This window comes from Pagrus pagrus (assembly GCF_965226575.1).
Source record: "Pagrus pagrus genome assembly, chromosome: 14".
Lineage (NCBI taxonomy): Eukaryota > Metazoa > Chordata > Actinopteri > Spariformes > Sparidae > Pagrus > Pagrus pagrus.
In genome coordinates this window covers 7,525,699-7,543,761 of record NC_140198.1, presented here as the reverse complement: position 1 = coordinate 7,543,761, position 18,063 = coordinate 7,525,699, and the positions used below count along the sequence as shown (strand labels likewise).

At 40.0% G+C, this 18,063-nt stretch overlaps 1 protein-coding gene across 1 annotated transcript in view; it reads right to left on the bottom strand.

The window, feature by feature from the left end:
• LOC311269486 (TLC domain-containing protein 3A-like) overlaps positions 1-18,063 on the bottom strand; it is a 36,233-nt gene that overhangs the window by 10,895 nt on the left and 7,275 nt on the right. Inside the window, exons 2-4 of the mRNA XM_084373647.1 lie at positions 14,423-14,509; positions 9,258-9,477; positions 3,393-3,488 (exon numbers count right to left, since the gene is read on the bottom strand). Of these exons, the coding sequence (XP_084229773.1) occupies positions 3,393-3,488; positions 9,258-9,477; positions 14,423-14,509 (403 nt within the window). The remainder of the gene's footprint in view (positions 1-3,392; positions 3,489-9,257; positions 9,478-14,422; positions 14,510-18,063) is intronic.

Here is an 18,063-nt window from a genome sequence, read left to right as displayed (position 1 = left end):
GATCGATGCCTTGAGGTCTTTGTCATGTTCCTGGGCCATTCCTGATCAGTTTCGATTGGCATGGCACAGTGTCCTTCTGGAGGAGCCACAGCCATGAGGGGGTTTACTTCTCTGTGTTTGGGTGGGTGTGTGTGTGTGTCAAAGGACATGACTACCAGGACCCAACGTTTCCCAGCTGAATATTGCATTGCAACAAGATGATCAATGTTATTCACTTGACCTCTCAGTGATTTTAATGTTAATGTTTTAATGTATATCTTTTTGGGTTTTTTTAAATAAATTCTTGGGTAACAACTGCTGTAACTACTTCTTACAACATTCATTACAAAGTCATGCCAAACATAAAAAATCTCGTATGATTCAATGATCTTTTTCTCTTCCTTAATGTAAAAGACTGTGGGAACCTTTGGTCCACACAACAGAAATCAATAGGAATTAACTGAGAGCAGTGAAAATGTCTGGCAGAGTTTCTGTTAGTGCTGATGTAGCCCGAAGGAGGGCAGCGTTTTTTAAATACATTGCCTGGAGATTGGAGCCTTGCTTTGCTCTTTTTCTCTGCTGACACCAGATGTCAGCAAAGACCTGAAATCCCACGGTTCACTGACTTCACTGGGATGCACACTAAGACTCTTCTATTCTTAGATATGGCTTTTCTACAACACACAGCCTCTGACTATGTCAGAGTGTATAGTACAGTTGGATGTGACGCTCACTGCATGGTTTGACCTAATGAACACACTGACTGCAGTGGATGGTTAAAGATGCAGGGAGAGTAAACAGTGCTACAGCTTCTCAGCTGAATGCTACTGACTGATTTTTGGTGAGCTATGCACCTTAATTATTGATGGTACGGCGACAAGCGACATCCCAAATGTAACAGAGATACTCATGTTTTTGATGATGCAAGGCCCTGCACATCACCTGAGTAGGAACTGAAAAAAGGATGAATGACTTTCGGTTGTCCAGGCAGAGAGTCGTAGCATTGATGCTAAGTTAAAGGTGTGGAATAAGGGTTCAAGTGCCACTTACTGGGTGTATTTCTATAATGTCCATGAATGGTGTTTAATAAATCTGATGTGACAGAAACATACTAACAAAGCTGAAGCCTTTATTTCATGTCAAACACAAAAGATGCACTTGTTTTTCATGTGTACCATATTTGAGATGTCTTTTTGGACCAAGGTATGTTTTCTGAAGTTTGCTCTTCATGTCACATAATCAGTATTTGTGTTCCAGTGCAACAACACATGCAGTGGGTCCTGTGTGGTACACGTTTTCTGCATTACTTGAACAATAACTGTGTCTACTCTGTCCTTGTTTTTAGACAGAGGAAGAAAAAGGTTGCTTCTCGTTTTTTAGCCTGCAATTGATGGTTGCTTGTCGACTGAAAGTGCAGCTTTTGTTAGCTGTAGCTAGCTGGCTAATTAAGCTAATATTTGCTCCATGAGTTAGGTAAGAAATGCAATCTCCCTGGCAGAAAAGACTATTTCTATGTTTAAGAACCTTAAATATGCACTTGAATGGTACATACATGATGTAACAGGACTCGAACTGTATATTGTTCTTGTAATGCAGTGTAAAGCTAGTTAGTCCTAAAATATTATAAGGAGAGATTTCATTTAAGACTGTTGTATCGCTCTAACATAACGTGGTCGGTAGCTTAGCTCACACATTTGGACATACAAGATAGACGTACGAGTTATGCTTTATTGTTGATTTTTTTCTGCATGCATGTTCAGCACGTTTCAGTTTTAACATTACAAGTGAGAAGCCTTTTAGGAGAAGGAATAACAAATGTGTTTGGCGAAGGTGATGCTATCTAGTATAACAAGTTTGGCTGTGGTTGCCGGAGGGTAAACGTCTGTTAAACTTTGATATATTAGCATACAGGACCGGTTTCCACAGAGTGGGGAAATAGTAAACAGTGGATGTGCAAGCTGCGAACAGGGCATTTTTAGCGTAGCCTGTGTGATCCTTGGCCTTGAGGAAATGCTTGGGTTAGAACATTTGCAGATCACGTGAGAGCAGACAAGCAAGCTTTTTAATATGTGTTTTTGGTAGAAGAAGACCCTAAAAGTGCCCAAAAACTTGTTATAGTCCTCTTTAGAGTGGCGATTTTCAGAGAATACTAATGCTTGACAGGCCTTGAACCACCACCTGTTTAGTAAATGATTGCCCAGCTCGGATGCATGGTTGTTGACCTGTCTGACAAAAATAATGGAGGCTCATCTCTAATATTTACTCAACAACCTTTTGCTTCATGATGTTTGGATAAATAGGACATTGTACAGTCCATGAGAGATGTACACTGATCAGCCACAGGTGAAGTGAAGAACATTGATAATCTTGTCACAATGCTGTGAAACCCCACTTGGCAACACAGAGGACTCAAAGGATCAGTCGCCAACGATCTGGTGCCAGACTCCACAGGACAATGGTGCAGAACATTTCGTCTATTTCGTCCACCTTTTCATGCCCTGATGGTGTGCATGGGCCAAGTGTGACATTGACAAGCACTTCTGCACTGTGACTTGAGCTCAAAGTTGTTAATATTTTAACTTTTAAGCAAGTCCAAAGACTGCTCGAAAAACACAGAGCGCGGGGCAAGAGAGGAGTAGATAATGGTTTTGTTGGTGACACGTTTTTTTAACGATATGCCACCCAGTTAAACTTATCCTGCCATTCTCGCGATTGTTGCATTTTCCATTTCTTGAGGAGCAAGAGCTTGAAACTATTATTAGGTCTTGCTGGCTTCGGTTGCAGTACTTGTTTTCTTTTGTATATTTTTTTATAACAACTTGCCCAGGACTGTTCATATTCAATTTCATGCAGACATTTCTGGGATGAATCTCTCCATGTCTTAGAAACGGAGGCAGAACCAAACTTTGGCATAATACAAGTTTATATTTAAGTTGTCTTGGCAACATTTCTTGCATATTTCCCACCAGACATCTTGGATTTGGGTATTTTCAGTTGCTGGATAACTACACGTGATACCTGCAAAAATGCAAACCCTTGTCCTATGTCCATGGCTCAATGGGTCAGAGCCAAGTTGGAGTCACAGTGGGGCCTCTGTGGATCAAACTTGTTCCTACACGTCCCACGGATGCTTAATCGGATTGCCGTCAGGGGAATTTAGAGGCAAGATCGACACCTTGAGCTCTTTGTGACGTTCTCTGGGCCATTCTTGAGCAATGTTTTGTGGTGTGTCAGGGTGCATTGTCCTGCTGGGGGAGCCACTGCCATTGGGGAGCGCCATTGCCATGAGGGGGTGTCAAGTGGCTCCACATGAATGCCAGGACCCAAGTTTTACACTTCACCTGTTCGTCCTGATCGGTGTATGACTTCCCAGTTTGTGTCTGGTGAACGCACACGTGTACATGCTGTCTCACCTGAATAAGTATCTTCCCCAGGGAGACGAAGGGTGTGCTGAGCTCTGTTAGAAACAAGCAGCCGATGAAGAAATCCCCCTGCTCCCTTCTGAAGAACTGTGGAACAGACAAACAGAGCACACACAGGGTGAGCAAACAAACATTAGCATGGAAAAAAAACACAGCTGACATTCAAGGACAATCTCTGTGACAGTCTCAGTGGAAATCTGCTTAGGGAGGCTTCAAAAGACATGAGGAAAATATCAGGTTTACAACAGACATGTCTCTTAAGATTTATTCCAATACATTTGGACTGAAGGTGCTGTTAGCCAAAATGTGGCAGATATATTCATCTCTCAATCTGAGCAAAAATCCACACCATAAAACATCCCATGTTTCAGGGTGTTAAAACATTTGAAATAGTGCTTTGTCCTCTAAAATCTTCTACACTAAATCGCTCCACTGAAGCCTTTACATAAGGTTGCTTCTTATTACACACGGTCGTTTGACTAATTGCTCTGAAGTAAACAAAACATCGCTCCAATCAAAGCTTGCTTTTACTAGTTTTATAAGATATTTTACATGAATTCCTTCAGTGTTTTGTGTCCGCTGGGAGCAAAAACAGCCAAAAACGATGAATTTTCTGATCAATCAAAGTTAGGTGGTAGAGCGACAAAAACAAGGGTTGTGTAAGCCAGGTTGGCAGATGCAAAAATAGTTTTGACTTTAACACTGGAGACCAGGATTATAAAGCTATAGCTAACTATAGCTGTGTCACAATGTAGGTGTGGGATGTTCTTCAACAGCCAACAAAGGTGGTGATCACTGATCACAACAAGTTGGCTGAACTGCATCCTCAAAAGATGTAAATTTCACTTTATTTTCCAATTAACACTTAAGGTCAACCAAGGTCCAGTACTCTGCTCCACAGTCACAGATGGACTGTGCATGTTTCAATCCTAAATTGGATTTAGGTGGATTAAATTCAAGACTGACATCCAGAGGCTGTTGAGTAAAATCCTTTATCTGATATTGGTAAGATAATCTCTATGGTTTTTTGTACAATACCAAGCACAAAGGCACAAAGGCAGATGACTCATTCTACCACAACTTCCAAGATGGTGAAATGGCAGCCAGAAGCGAGCCAGGGCAGAGGAGGGAGTGATGTCCTGTACATAAGTAATGAATGAAGCTTTCAAATATTGACCAGCGGCACAGTGCTGTGCAGTTGGAGAGGCCATCCTAGAATAGGTGAGTCAGTCTAGATGGATAAAGAGACTCCAGACAAAAGACGAGCACTGTCTGGTAGGCTAGTTTGCTGTGTGCTCGTAATGAATAAATCATGAGAGGCTCCAGACGTGGCCTTGCCATCTGGCCATGAAAGAATGACTGAGACCACAGCGGGGAACTGTACACCACGCCTAACCAATTACCTGGCTACCTCATCCCACCCCCACCTGTCATGGGCGTGTGTTACCTTTGTCTATGTATGTTTGAGATGCTGAATGTGGCAGAATTTAGAGACTTTACCTGGCAAATATTTTACCTGACAAATACATTACATATATCGGATATATGTTATAAAGTTTAAAACTGGCTCGAGTTGTGAGCCACAACTCACTATTCTGACGCTCAATCCTCTAGCTTGCCTGCAGCCACTGACAACAATAGGTATATTTGTGGTTGCTAGTTTACCATCTGTCCTAGGATTTATTTGAATTTTCTACAACACACGTTAGCCTGTTTGCAAATTAGAGGCATTTACAACATGAGAATCTTGGTTAGCCACAAACTAAAAGGTTGACAAGAACATAAAATCAATCTCATGTATCACTACACACAGTAAACCTGTAAAAAAAAATAAATACATGCAATTTTGACTAGATGTTGAGGCAACACATTTCCCTGTTATTAAAAACCTGTTTAAATATAAGGCAACAATATAATGAGCAGGTTGCGGTGACAGCAAACTAATTACAGTAATCTGAACGTGCTTCTCTGGAGTCATATTCCAATTCTCCCCCGACTCCTCCTGAGGTAATCTGAGGCCTTCCCAGGTGAGTGTCTTCTACAGATGGGAAACGCATTAAAAGGACAGACCAACACAAGTGTCATAGTAAGGTACTTGACGCTTGTCATACCTTATGACAAGCTTTAATGCGGCTTGGTGTTTAATAAAAGATTGTAGAAGTCTCTATAACTCTACTGGAGAGATGGAATACCAAAAGTATTCCCACATTTGATGTTTTGATGATGGTGTTGGCGAACGCAGTCTAAAACTTTTGATGTTTGTTGTTTCTCCACTCACTTATTCAGGTTTTTCCTTGAATCTGTTCCCATCTGTTGGTCTGCCTTGAGGCCTTCTCCTACTTGGAATTATCCACAATACCTAGACCAGGATGTCTCTGGAAAGCATCTTAATCTGAGGACTGACCCATCTCAACTCTGAGCAGAGACCTACCGACTAGGGATGCACTGATTCAACTTTTTCTTTCCGGTTACTGGTCCTGACTGTTAATGCAATAATCAGTTTCCATTAAATACACGACTGCTAAGCCACTATCTATCACCGAATGTGATAACACAATTGTGACTGAGCCCATTGCCCACTGAAGACTGACTGCATTTGCACATTACGAACCGGATGTCTGTGTGATATTCCTAGGAAAAATCATAAGAGGTGCGGCATCTTTCCATTGCCTGGCAGTGGTTGATCCACCAAAGAGAGTAGGCAAAGCTAACAAATCAGACTATGGTCGACTCACTCACGACATACTGTCATTTACGGTCTCGTTGTGAGTGAATGATTACCATGGCTGAACAAAAAAATAAAGATCAATGACTGCAAACAATGAAATTTCATAAAACAAATGCTGAACCAAAGACGCTCCACGGGCAACAATGTCTGGATTTCTGGGAAGTGAGGTCCAAAAACACACCTGCATTTTCCATTTATTGTCACAGGTGCTGCCAAAGAACCAAATTAAATTGACAGATTAAATTGCATCCTTTGTTGTGACCATAATTGAAGGATTGGCAGGTAGCTCAACTTCAATGTCAGGCTGATTTGCCAGCTTACCGTATTATCATCTACCTTTAAATGCAGATACAATAGGCTTTTGATAGCAGACTTGTAGCAAGATGTGGAAGTAATACCATTAAAGATGGCTCTGTTCCAGTATCCCAGTAATATGCACAATACCTGGAAACCTAAACTGGCAGATCTAAATGGATTCCAGCCGTCAATTAATTTAATCATTTACAGTGGTTTTCTGACAGTGTCATGTCACATATCTGCTGACAAAGAAACCTATTGTTAACAGTACTCAATTAGTCGGCATAATCTACAGCTGAAGGTTTGGCCTTTTCCTCCTCCTGCATGTCAGTGCTTTAATGGCTTGTTGGATAACTCTACCAGCTCATACCCCGGCAAGCCAGAGTGGCATAAAGCTGATGAGTGAGGGAAGAGAAGAGGAGGAACGGAGGGAGGGGTGGTGAGTTTTGAGAAAAGAGAGAATGACTGCAGCTGGAGCTGAATAATGTAGGGTAATGTGATCTCACATTGCCACTGCAAACAAAAGGGCCGGGTTTCCACTGCACCTGGCCTGCTAACCTGGGATAGTACCTACAGAGGAGAGTGGCTGTGTCACATGCTTCTGTAAACTCTCTGTATAAATCCTCTACCAGCAGATCTCGAACAAACTCCTGAATAACCAAACTCAAGTACGTGATATGTATTCTCGAGGAAATAGAAGGCTTTAGGTAAATCTTGGTAAATCTCATTAATGAGAACATGGAGCACCATAACAAACTTCCACATGTACTTTTGGAGGAATTCACTTTACTGCTCAAACTGTTGACACTGAACACACATTTAACAGTTCAGCTGGTTTCTTATTTGCCCAAGAAGTCATCATGGTCCACTAAACTCCCCTCTTTTGTTGCCTGCTTCTTCCTTTGCCCTCACTTAACATCTATTCATCCATTCAACTGGTTTTTCCGTGTTTTGAGATCTCCATTTTTCCTCAAACACTTGTTTCTCAGCAGAAAACAACCTGCACCTTTCAGTCTCTCTTCCTGTCCATTTGCAACACTTACAATTCAAGGACGTAGAAGACAACAATTAAGAATTATTTGTTCAAAGAGAGTCATCAATAATTACTGTCTTGCCATTCTCGTTCCTTTCCTGCCATTTACTCCCTTGAAGCCTGAACACTTGTTTTTCCTGTGAACTGACCACATTGAACCAAGTTTTCCACTCTACTAAATAAAACTGAGAACTTCATGGTAAGAGTTTGACCCTCACTTCAGTTTTTAAGTTTGATGATTTTGGTTCATCAGTGTAATCCACCTCTGATATCACCAAGGACATTAAGAGCACACCGGGTGAAGTCATCCTTTTTTTAAAACTGAATTTTCATCTTTCCATTTTTCATTCCTTTTACTGCTCTTAGACTTTTTATCTGTTTTTTAATTCTTCCCTTGTGACGACTTTTTTTCCTTTTTTCTTACCGCCCTTTACTGCTTTTATTTGTTATCTTTAATCTATTTATTGTCTTTTAATCCTTTTACTGCTCTTTTTATCTCTTCTTAATTCCTTTGATGTGATGTCATCTAATTTTTTAAATATCTTTTCTTCTCTCTCTTCCTTTTCTGTGATTTTGCCTGTTTTTATCACTTTTATTCCTTTAACTTGTAATGACTCATATTGATTTTTTGTGCTTTTACATTTTCTGTTCTGCCTTCTTGTTTTAACTCACCTCAGACCAGACTTGTGTTCGGCTTGACTATTGAGTGTTTATTCTGTAATATTGTCTTCCTGTGTTTGCTTGATTGTCAAAGCACATTGTGAACACTGTTTTTAAAAGCTGCTATATAAATAAAGATTATTTTTATTATCATATATTGAAAAATATGCTGACCCAGAAAGGAGTCACAGGAGATTATCAGGGTAACAGTGTATGCTTTCAGTCAATCTTTCCTTGAAGGCACGCATCACGGTGTAGATATGAAAAATAACTTCAAACCTTACCTTCTTTAACACCTCTGAACATGTGCTCAATTGCTACATAAAGTTGACAGGATCCACAGATTGCTGGTTTTGGAAGGTTAAGGTTACGTAAGTATGGTTTTCTGTTCATCATAAATCTAACTCTGCACAACCACTGTGTAAAAGGTTAATAGCTTTTGTAACAGTAATGCCATGATGATTGTTTCTGTGGCTTTCGTGGCCAGATGACAATGCTTTCAGCCACCAATGAGGGGAACGGCAATTAAAAAAATGATGATGATCAGGAATAGCAGGTTCAGCGTTAAGGACAAGTTTATACATGTACTACAATATTGCTTTCTGAGGAAGCGTACACCAACCCAGCAAGATAATAGATGTTTTGAAGACTAGGCTAGATTACCATGTTTGCACACTAATGTACTTCATATTATGTACATTTGACATTACTGCCAACCACTTCCTGAGGCATAATACTTTCCTAATTGAGACATATTGTCTCTTCCCTACTTTCGAGGCAGCCTCAAGGTCCATTTATATCAGCACAGGCTGAAACCTGACTTGCAGACCCTTGACAATGACTTGATAATCAATGACAGTGAGCATCATGCCTATTTTTCGTTGCCACTTAAGTATTCATTAGGAGATAATGCAGCTTAAAGCAAAGATTGATTTGAAAATAATGCACCACATTACAGCACACGCTAATAACGCATTACTGGCAGTGGACAGGACTCAAAGACCACATGACTTTACGTATCAGGAGTGAGTTTCAACTTCCAACAACTGTAATACTGAAAAAACAGACACCAATGGCTGGGTAGAAAATAAGTGCTCAAAGCATTAAAGTGCTTTAGAAAATGGTCTCCTCTTCTCACCAGTGTGACAGGCAGCAGGATAGTGAGCAGGGCGATGTGATGCAATACCAGCAGGAACTCCCTGCGGACGAAGGAGTTCACGGTCCTCAGTGAATGCTGCTTGTAGTCCTCGTGCCCTTTGACGCGGAAGCGGTAGTAGTGACTGAGGTACATGGCAAAGATGTCGTATGTCATGTAGGGCACACCATACCAGATGACAAAGTAGGTGGCCAGCCAGTGCCTGAGGAAGAAACAAAAGTAAAACATGTAAATGAAAGCTTGGCATCTGTTCTCAACATTAGATTAATCACATTAACATGTGATTGTTTCAGTCTCATTTTAATGTGACAATGAATTTGCCATGTTTACATTAGCGGGGAGATCCGTGGCATCAAGCTATGCTCAAATCATTCATAAGCTGTATCAACAAATGACAGGTGCAAGTTATAAGAGTGAAAATCCATGGACATAAAACTAATGTGCGGTGTAAGAAAAAGCAATTTAGGACAACAAAAATGTGTCAGAACAGCAGAAACCCAGCAAAGGAGTCTATGTTTGTAAACATAGAGTGGAACTGCAATGATTGGTCGATTAAATGGTCAGTCAAAGGAAAATGATTTGCTAACAATTTTGATAACTGATTAATCGTCTCAGTCATTTTCCAAGCTTAAAAGGTCAAATATTTGTTGGAGGAGTCTTTGGCTTTTGACTGCTGACAAAAGAAACAATTTAAAGATGTCACATTGGGTGCATGTGTGCCTTGTTTTCAAACGAAAGTGAGAAAAAAAAAAAAGTTGGCCGTGTGGGAGTATTACACTGTCTCTAAGAAAGATCCCTGACTTGCTGTATGCAAGATATTCCACTGACATTTTACACCATGATCTCAAGTTACTACAACAATAACAAATCAAAAGGTACCAGTATTGGTATTGGCTATTGATTACCCGTCAAGGATTTCCATATCTGTGCATACCTATAGAAACCACAGAAGATTTACAGTCCACCCTAACTGTACACCTTTCACAGCATTGCCTCAAAAACTAAACTCTGAAAACATAAACACGTCGGTCAGTCTCTTTCATCAGTAATAACTTCATTTTAAACAGTCTGTGGTTACCAACTGCATTTCCCTTGAGGATCAAACAGATCTGAATCTGTTTGAGCACCAACCTGCTGGAGTTTGTAGATGAAAAATAAAATGGTTTGCATAACAAGGGATCATCTATTATGAAAGCAATCTCCTTTCACAACTGGACATGGCCTACATCTGGCTATAGGTGAGCTGTGTACAAGTTACATTTTTAATCTATTTCTGTTTGACATTTTGAGACATTGAAAATCACGACTGTAGTCTGAGTCTTTTTGTTCTCTGTGTGCAAGTCCTCCCTTGCTGTACTGTATCTATTTTTGTTATACACACACACACGAGATTTGTTGAACGGTGCTCCAAAGAGCAGACAAGATTATTGTTAAATTTAACATTCCAGGTTGTTACATTTAAGTCGTTTGATGTAAAAAGCACTAATAATTACATCTGATTGCATGAAGAAAATACATGCCATCCTCAAGAGAAAAAATATTAATTTCAAGTTTGATTCTCGTTTTTACCCTACCAAACGTCATGAGACTTCAGGTCACCGGGCCAAACGGACCACCTCACAGGACACGGTTGAGATAAGGTAAATTATTAAACATTTTCACAGTATTCGGCACCATTAGATGGTGAACAAGGTGACCTCTATCTTCAGTTAAAGTAAACACACACAGGGAGACAGTCATTTAACCTATATGCCTCACCTCTCTAACATTAGCATGTAGAGACTTTCACGCAGGCTTATGTAAGTACAGTATAATAAACAACTCGGAAGGCTGCAGTGCTCTAATGAGCAGCGATTACAGTGATGGTTAATTATGTGGACAGGCTGGAGTAAAGCTGCAGGGCAGAGCTGAGCTACTGCCCTCTGACCTCTGACCAAGTTGTTTAGCTCTTAAGGTCAGTGAATGGAGATTAAGAGCAGTAAGGCACAACAAACAGCTGAGGGGAGAACGAAGGCGGCATCAGTCGATTCTCTAGTGTATACATTTGCTGTGTTAAGGGCAGTGGAGAATACAGATGAACTGTTTTTGTAAACACACACAGACTCTCGTCTTACAGTTATTATCTTCTAAAGTCCAATTGAATTAAAACACACAAACACAAATACTCTACACTTGCCTTGCGCTGCACCTTTTAACCAATCAGACCACTGCTTTAGCAATAAGTTCAAGGTATTCTAGACCATAAATTAAAACTACTTGTGCTAGTGAGTAGCACGTATGTAAAGCAGTTATATTTCTGCAGGATTTCTGAGATTACATTAATAATAATAATTAATAATTCCAGTTTATTACAACTTTGGCTTTGTATTTGTAGCCTTAGATATCGTTTATATTTTAAAATGTCACATTCATCAGAGTCAGTTGCAAATATCAGTAAACATGAAGACATTGCTACAAGGAAGAAAATGGAGAAGGAAACTCAAGCAGTCAGATGATCAAACAGCTTAGCTTATTTATTTGGACGTAAAACTAAAAGCGATTGCTAGGGTTAGACTGATAAATCAAGGAAGCCAATATTAGCTCAACATAGATATGTTGGTATGAGCCTACAGTATATGTCGGCTGGTAAGAAACAAGAAATTGGATCATAGACGTGCCAAAGATACTGAAATTTGAACCAGGAAGTCGGTCTGTAAACACTGATGATTAAATCCATTTGCTGATGCTTCCTGTTCCATTGTCTGAATTCTTCATTGTGATGTTGCTGTCCTCCCTTTGCCGGGTACCAACTAAAATGAAATTGATTGCACTGGGTAATGGCCAATTTGACTGCTCAGTGATATGAACACAGACACTGTAATAATCCTTGTGTGACCATGTGTTATTGTATGCTTAATGCTAACACACTCAACATATTGTAAAGCTAAAGCATCAGGATGGAGCTGAATAGATCTCCAGTTCCATTTCTCAGGTAAAGGTCTTTTTTTCCACAGCAAAACCTTGCTTAAGTTATGGCAACTGCGGCAATAAAGGCTAAATGAAGCGACAGATTGTGATAGAGTATTAGAGTATTCATGGGTCTGACTCTGGAGCATGTGTCTGATAAGCTCCAGGCCTTGTGCACGTCACAGGGCACCAGAACTGAGCAGCGTTGTGGAGGAATTAAGCCCTGTGGGTGAAGGGGAGGGGCAGCGGAGATTAGCAGCCTGAAACTGGGACTGCCCGGGTCTGGCCGCTGCCTTGGTGGGATTAATAGAAGCTAGCATTAGCTTAGCATGACACTTTTTGAAACTGCAATGGGAGGCTAATGCTAGCATTGTTAACACTAGGTTGCAAGGTGATGTGGAGGATAAGGGTAGGGTGGATGAGGAACCACTTGCTAGCTGAAAAAATAGTGGTACACTCTAGTACAGATATAACAGGGCAGTAAAAAACTCTTTTTTTCCCCCATCGAGGATGTTTAGTGCAGCCGAAGCTGCACTGTAGATATTACACTGCAAGGACAGTAATTACGTACAGTAGTAAACCTATGTAGTGTGAGAGATCTGGAACATGTGAACTTTGCCATCCCTGAGAGAAACAGATACAGTATGTTTGTAAAAGAAACATGTGACACTGAACTGTGATGAATCCAGGCTGGAAGATGCAGCACACAGCTAACAATGTGTTCCCACATACAAATACAAAGAGGCAGGTTGTTTCTTGTCTCACATGAGCCTAAAGCTTGCGGATGTGTGCATTGAGCGCGTAATTTACACCCTTGCATTGGTTTATTTTCTCACGTAGCCACAGCTCTGGAGCACAACAAAGTAGTTCACTTTCAGAGCAATGTGCTTTCATGCATAGTTATTAAACCAAGTACTTGTAGCTTGTTCAAACCACAGTAAATTATAGACAATTGGGAAGGCATTGACAACTTTTCTTCTATTATGTCTGAAGTATTACTGTTAGTTGAGTGGAGAGGAAAACAGCAGGGGTTTTTTTGTTTCAAGAGGTAATAAAAACAAACATGATTTGGTTGTTGCCAGGATTTTGCTACCGTACATCAGAGGACATTTGAATAAATTTGAGCGTTTCTCATCTTCCCCAAGTCAATGAAAAGCATCCTGTCGCATTTCTAGTGCGTCTTTGACCAGGAAAACGGTCTAAACATCCGTCCTGTGTGATCCTATCACAAGCAGAAGATCATTGGTTAGAATATGGCATTAACATGCGTCTCGAGTGACCACTTGTCATCGGATCTCATTTCCTTGTTCTCTATTTGCAAATAAAAACGGTACATCACTGGAACAAACTGATAGAATGTTTGCCGAATTAATAAGATGGCGCAAATAATCAAGAATTTTTCACTGACAGGATTTCATAAGGTTTACAAAGTTTCCACTAACTCAGCAACTTACAAAATTGATAATTTTTTAAAGGGAGTCTGGGGATTTCTCCACAGGCAACAGAGTAGAAGCTACTGTTAACTGTATTTGTAAAATGTGACATGTTTACTGTCAATAAAATGTTGTCTTCCTTCCTTAATTAAGTGTAAATGGTGAAATTAGATGAAACAGGGGGCTTTCACACCGACAGTATACTTAGAGCTGTCAACTTGTGATTGGATCACTCACAACAGATGTTGACACTTGGGCTGGGCAATACCTCTTATACAAAATATTAACAACATTTAATGACATTTTTGATAAATAATCATTAGCAATGTTGATATAATGAGTAAATGAGTAAAGACAAGTATTAGAAAAGTCTGGTAAGTTCAGAAAAAGACATCTCGTTACTGTAATGTAGCCTTTAAAACCAGGAAATAACACCATTTATCCATTATCACAATTTAACGATATCCAAAATCTAAGACGATATTATAGTCTCATATCACGATAACGATACATATCTTTATAATGCCCCGCCTTGGTTGATACCAGGTCTGAACAGGGCCTTGGATCTTATGAATCCCTGTGTAGTTACAGACAGAGAGGGAAGTCTCTCCCCAGTTCTGAATCTACTCATCGGACTTGGCCCTGATGGGTGTAGGTAAGACAGCGTAATGACTGATTGGGAAATCAGGGGATTAAGAGGTTTACCTGTAGTTGTTTACCACTAGTAACAACTGTTTCATGAAGGGATTTAATAACATGAAGTCTAACCTTTCGCTAATGACGTTGCCCCGGCATGATGACACGACGATGACTCCTGCCGTGGTTGCCATGATGGCGTGGATGGAGGACACCAGCCTAAAAGAGAGACAAACACATAAAAACATTGAGAGAGAGAACGTTTGTATGATGTGACTGAGCCAAGACATTCATTAACATTCAATAATCATACTCTGGGCAGTCACAGAATCAAATATATAAAACAGGATATTTGTCTTTTGATTTTAACCATGTTAGCCTTACTTTCCTTCTAGCGCCATCTGGAGGTGGACATTCCTGGTTTTAAATGAAATGTCTTGACAATCAATCAATAATGCAGTTTGACATCTCGTTCATGTTCCCCACAGGTTGAACTGTCGTAACTTTGATGGTCCCTCAACTTTTCTAGCACCATCATCATTACTGGCATTGCCATCATCCTCAGCTGTAGTTGTTTTTTAGTGATAATTAGCACATGTTAGCATATTCTTTGTGAGCATGTTAACATGTAGCTCAAAGTGCAGCTGTGCGTACGATAAGTATAGCCTCACCAAGCCGCAATCGGGGCTGTAGACTTTCAGTCTTGTTTGGTTGCTTGTTAAATACCTTTAGAAGTTATCGACTCTAGCTTTATATGTGGATATTTATAGGAAGCTTTAATAAGCAGCATTGGTTTTCATTAGGGTTGAGCACTATAGTTGGTTCAATTCTGTAGCATACCGTCCTTTTAACCTCTATGAACACAGAAAGCAGGATATAGCCTTAGCGTTTCTATTTGGTTTCTGTTTGGTCGGGTCCAAGTGTCCTGGAAGATTTTAATGTCCCGGACAAATGGGAGAAAATCAGGTTATATTACCTGTGTTTATTGAGCTGATGCCATGACCAACCCAAAATGTCAATATTTGATGACGTGGGAACGATACTCAACAATCCACTTAAGTTTAAAGAGTAGAACAATAGTTGATTGTTGAGTCTCGTTCTCTAAACTCCAGACTCCCAGCGTGACAATGCAGCTCACCAATCAATCTAATTGCTTACTCCACCTTTGATACAAATTCACATTCAAATTGTGCTTCAATGATTGCACACATTGTAATATGCCAGACAAACAATTTACTGCATCGTGGTTATATGCCTCTGCACACCAGTCAAGTTACTGTTCCTGAGCCATGGTGTTACATAATGGCCAGAACATTTTTTGCAAAATATTATGATGTCAGTGAAGTTGACCTTTAGGATATTAAATATCATCACTTCATCATGTTATCATTTTAGACACACCTTTGAATTGTTGAGTAATGTGTTTTGTGAGGTCACAGTGTCAATCAACCTTTGTTAATCCTTGTGCCAAATTTGAAGAAATTCCCTCAAGTCATTCCTGAGATATCTCGTTTACGAGAATGGATTGCCATGAGGTTACAGTGACCTTGACCTTTGACTGCCAAACTCTAATCATTTCATCCTTGAGTCTGTTTGCTCCAGGTGTTCTTGAAATAACAAATTCATAAGAATGGGCCAGAAGGACAACCCAAAAAAACAAAACAAATAATATCACAGGCGCAGAGGCATGAAAAAAAAAGTACTTACTAGATAACGGAAACCCTGACCGCCATGAGATTAAATGTTGGGTATTCCTGAATGGAATAAAGCCTCGATCTATAGATAATTACTATGAGACTCACTGAAAACTCAATTATATTTTTCCCCTATCTCCAGTCCCGCATAGGATACTAAAAGCAGGCTCAGGTTAGCCACTTGGCCTAACTGATATTTGAATACTAAATGAAAAGCAGACTATTTGGTGAACCTTCCACACTGGCCTAACCCAAGAAATGATATTCGATTTGTTAGCATATCCGCGGTATTGAATGGTCTATGAGCATGGTACTACCTGAATAATCTAGGTCAAGTCTTTGAAAAGGGTCCCTTCAGGTGACCTACTACAGCAGTCAGAACTACAAGTGCAGTGTCCCATCATGGGATTAGCAGTGCTTGGCCTCGACTTTCCCCGTCTATAAACAGACCTGTGACATAGGAGAACTTGGTACATCTCTATTTGAAGTGTCACTGCGTGAGGTGGCATAAGTCATACACAACATTCATAGGCGTTGCATTTGAAGAGTACACTCACAAGCCATGAATTTATGACCCTACTGAGTGTGATGTTGTGGCTGTCCTGGAAAGAACTTGATGAATGTTCAGTTTACAGTCAGAGAGATGCAGATTTTTATTTCCTAATGGCACAACAGAGTTAATTTTTGTCCATTTTAAAAACAGGACGCTGGATTATATCACCAATTTGTTCAAACTATGAATGGCCGCTTTTGCTCAGACAAGCTCTGTCCCTGGCTGTACTCCAACTTGGCAGCACTGACAGTAAGCTGCTTTGAAATCAGAAAACATGTAATTCATTCCCCGACACTCACTGCAGCCATAAGAGACAGTCGTCCTTTTAACACACCACTGCTTTTAAATGCTTTAACTTTTCTTCAGCATCATCTGGGTCTGGTTTACATCACCACCCACTCATCACCACCTACATCAATGAACAGAGACAAAGTTTACCTTGTGAAACTGCATCGAGCTCAACAACTACTCATCCCTTGTTCATTACAGATGAGAGGCTTGTGTGGGCTCGAGAGAAAACTAATTTTCAATTTATACACTTCCTTTGCTTTGTCAGTCTTATTTAGGATGAATACAGCACTAGGACAGTACTGAACAGATTTGAGCTGAGGACTATATTCCTTTTTTACCACCAGAAATATATCATATTTGCAGGGCTGCAATTTACGACCAAATATATGCCCACTATTTTCATGATTAATTGTTTAGTTGATGAGAAGTCTTTTGTCCAACCAAAAGTCCAAAATCCCAAAACTCTTCATTTGCTATCAAAAATTATGTAAAATGACAAAGACAAGCAGCATATCCTTATATTTGAGAAGCTGGAACCAGCAAATGTTTGACATATTTACTTGTCTAATATGGCTCTAATATGACCACTGACATTTCCTCTACAGACTTCTTAAAGGCAGCCTTTGTCAGACGTTTGCCCCTGACATGGTATCTAAAAAAAATAAATAAATATAAAGACACTACACAAGCTCTCCTAGTTAGTTTGCTCAACAGTGCACACATGGGATCTTATAATGTAACAGATTGTCATTAAATTCACTGAGCACATTTTTGCTCTTTCGATTCTACTGACCACATGGCATTTATTCAAGGACAACCCTAAGGAAAACTTTTACATCTGTAGCTGCTCCACTGTTAGGATCTGAAAATAGCAACACTGTCACTTTGTGTTTGGTGAATCTTGTGATTTTCTCATGTTGGTTTCATGGATCCAAAATTTTGGTCTGAAAAGATACCAGATCCAAGAACGTTAAGACCTGATCCTAAATACAGTCGCTCCAAACAGACCCAAAGCTTGAGAAGCAATCGATAAAGCAATTTTCACACCAAAATTAGTGAGTATGCAGGTTTTTAAGATGCAGGTTAACCCAATAAACATAGGCAACTGACTCCTTTCCCATTATCAAACTTTTTTTTGTTCTTTTTTTTGCTGTGTAATCTTTGACATCACAAGCGCACAGGAAACTGTGAACAGCAGGAAGCAGCATATCTCTGGTAGGGCAGATATTTGTATT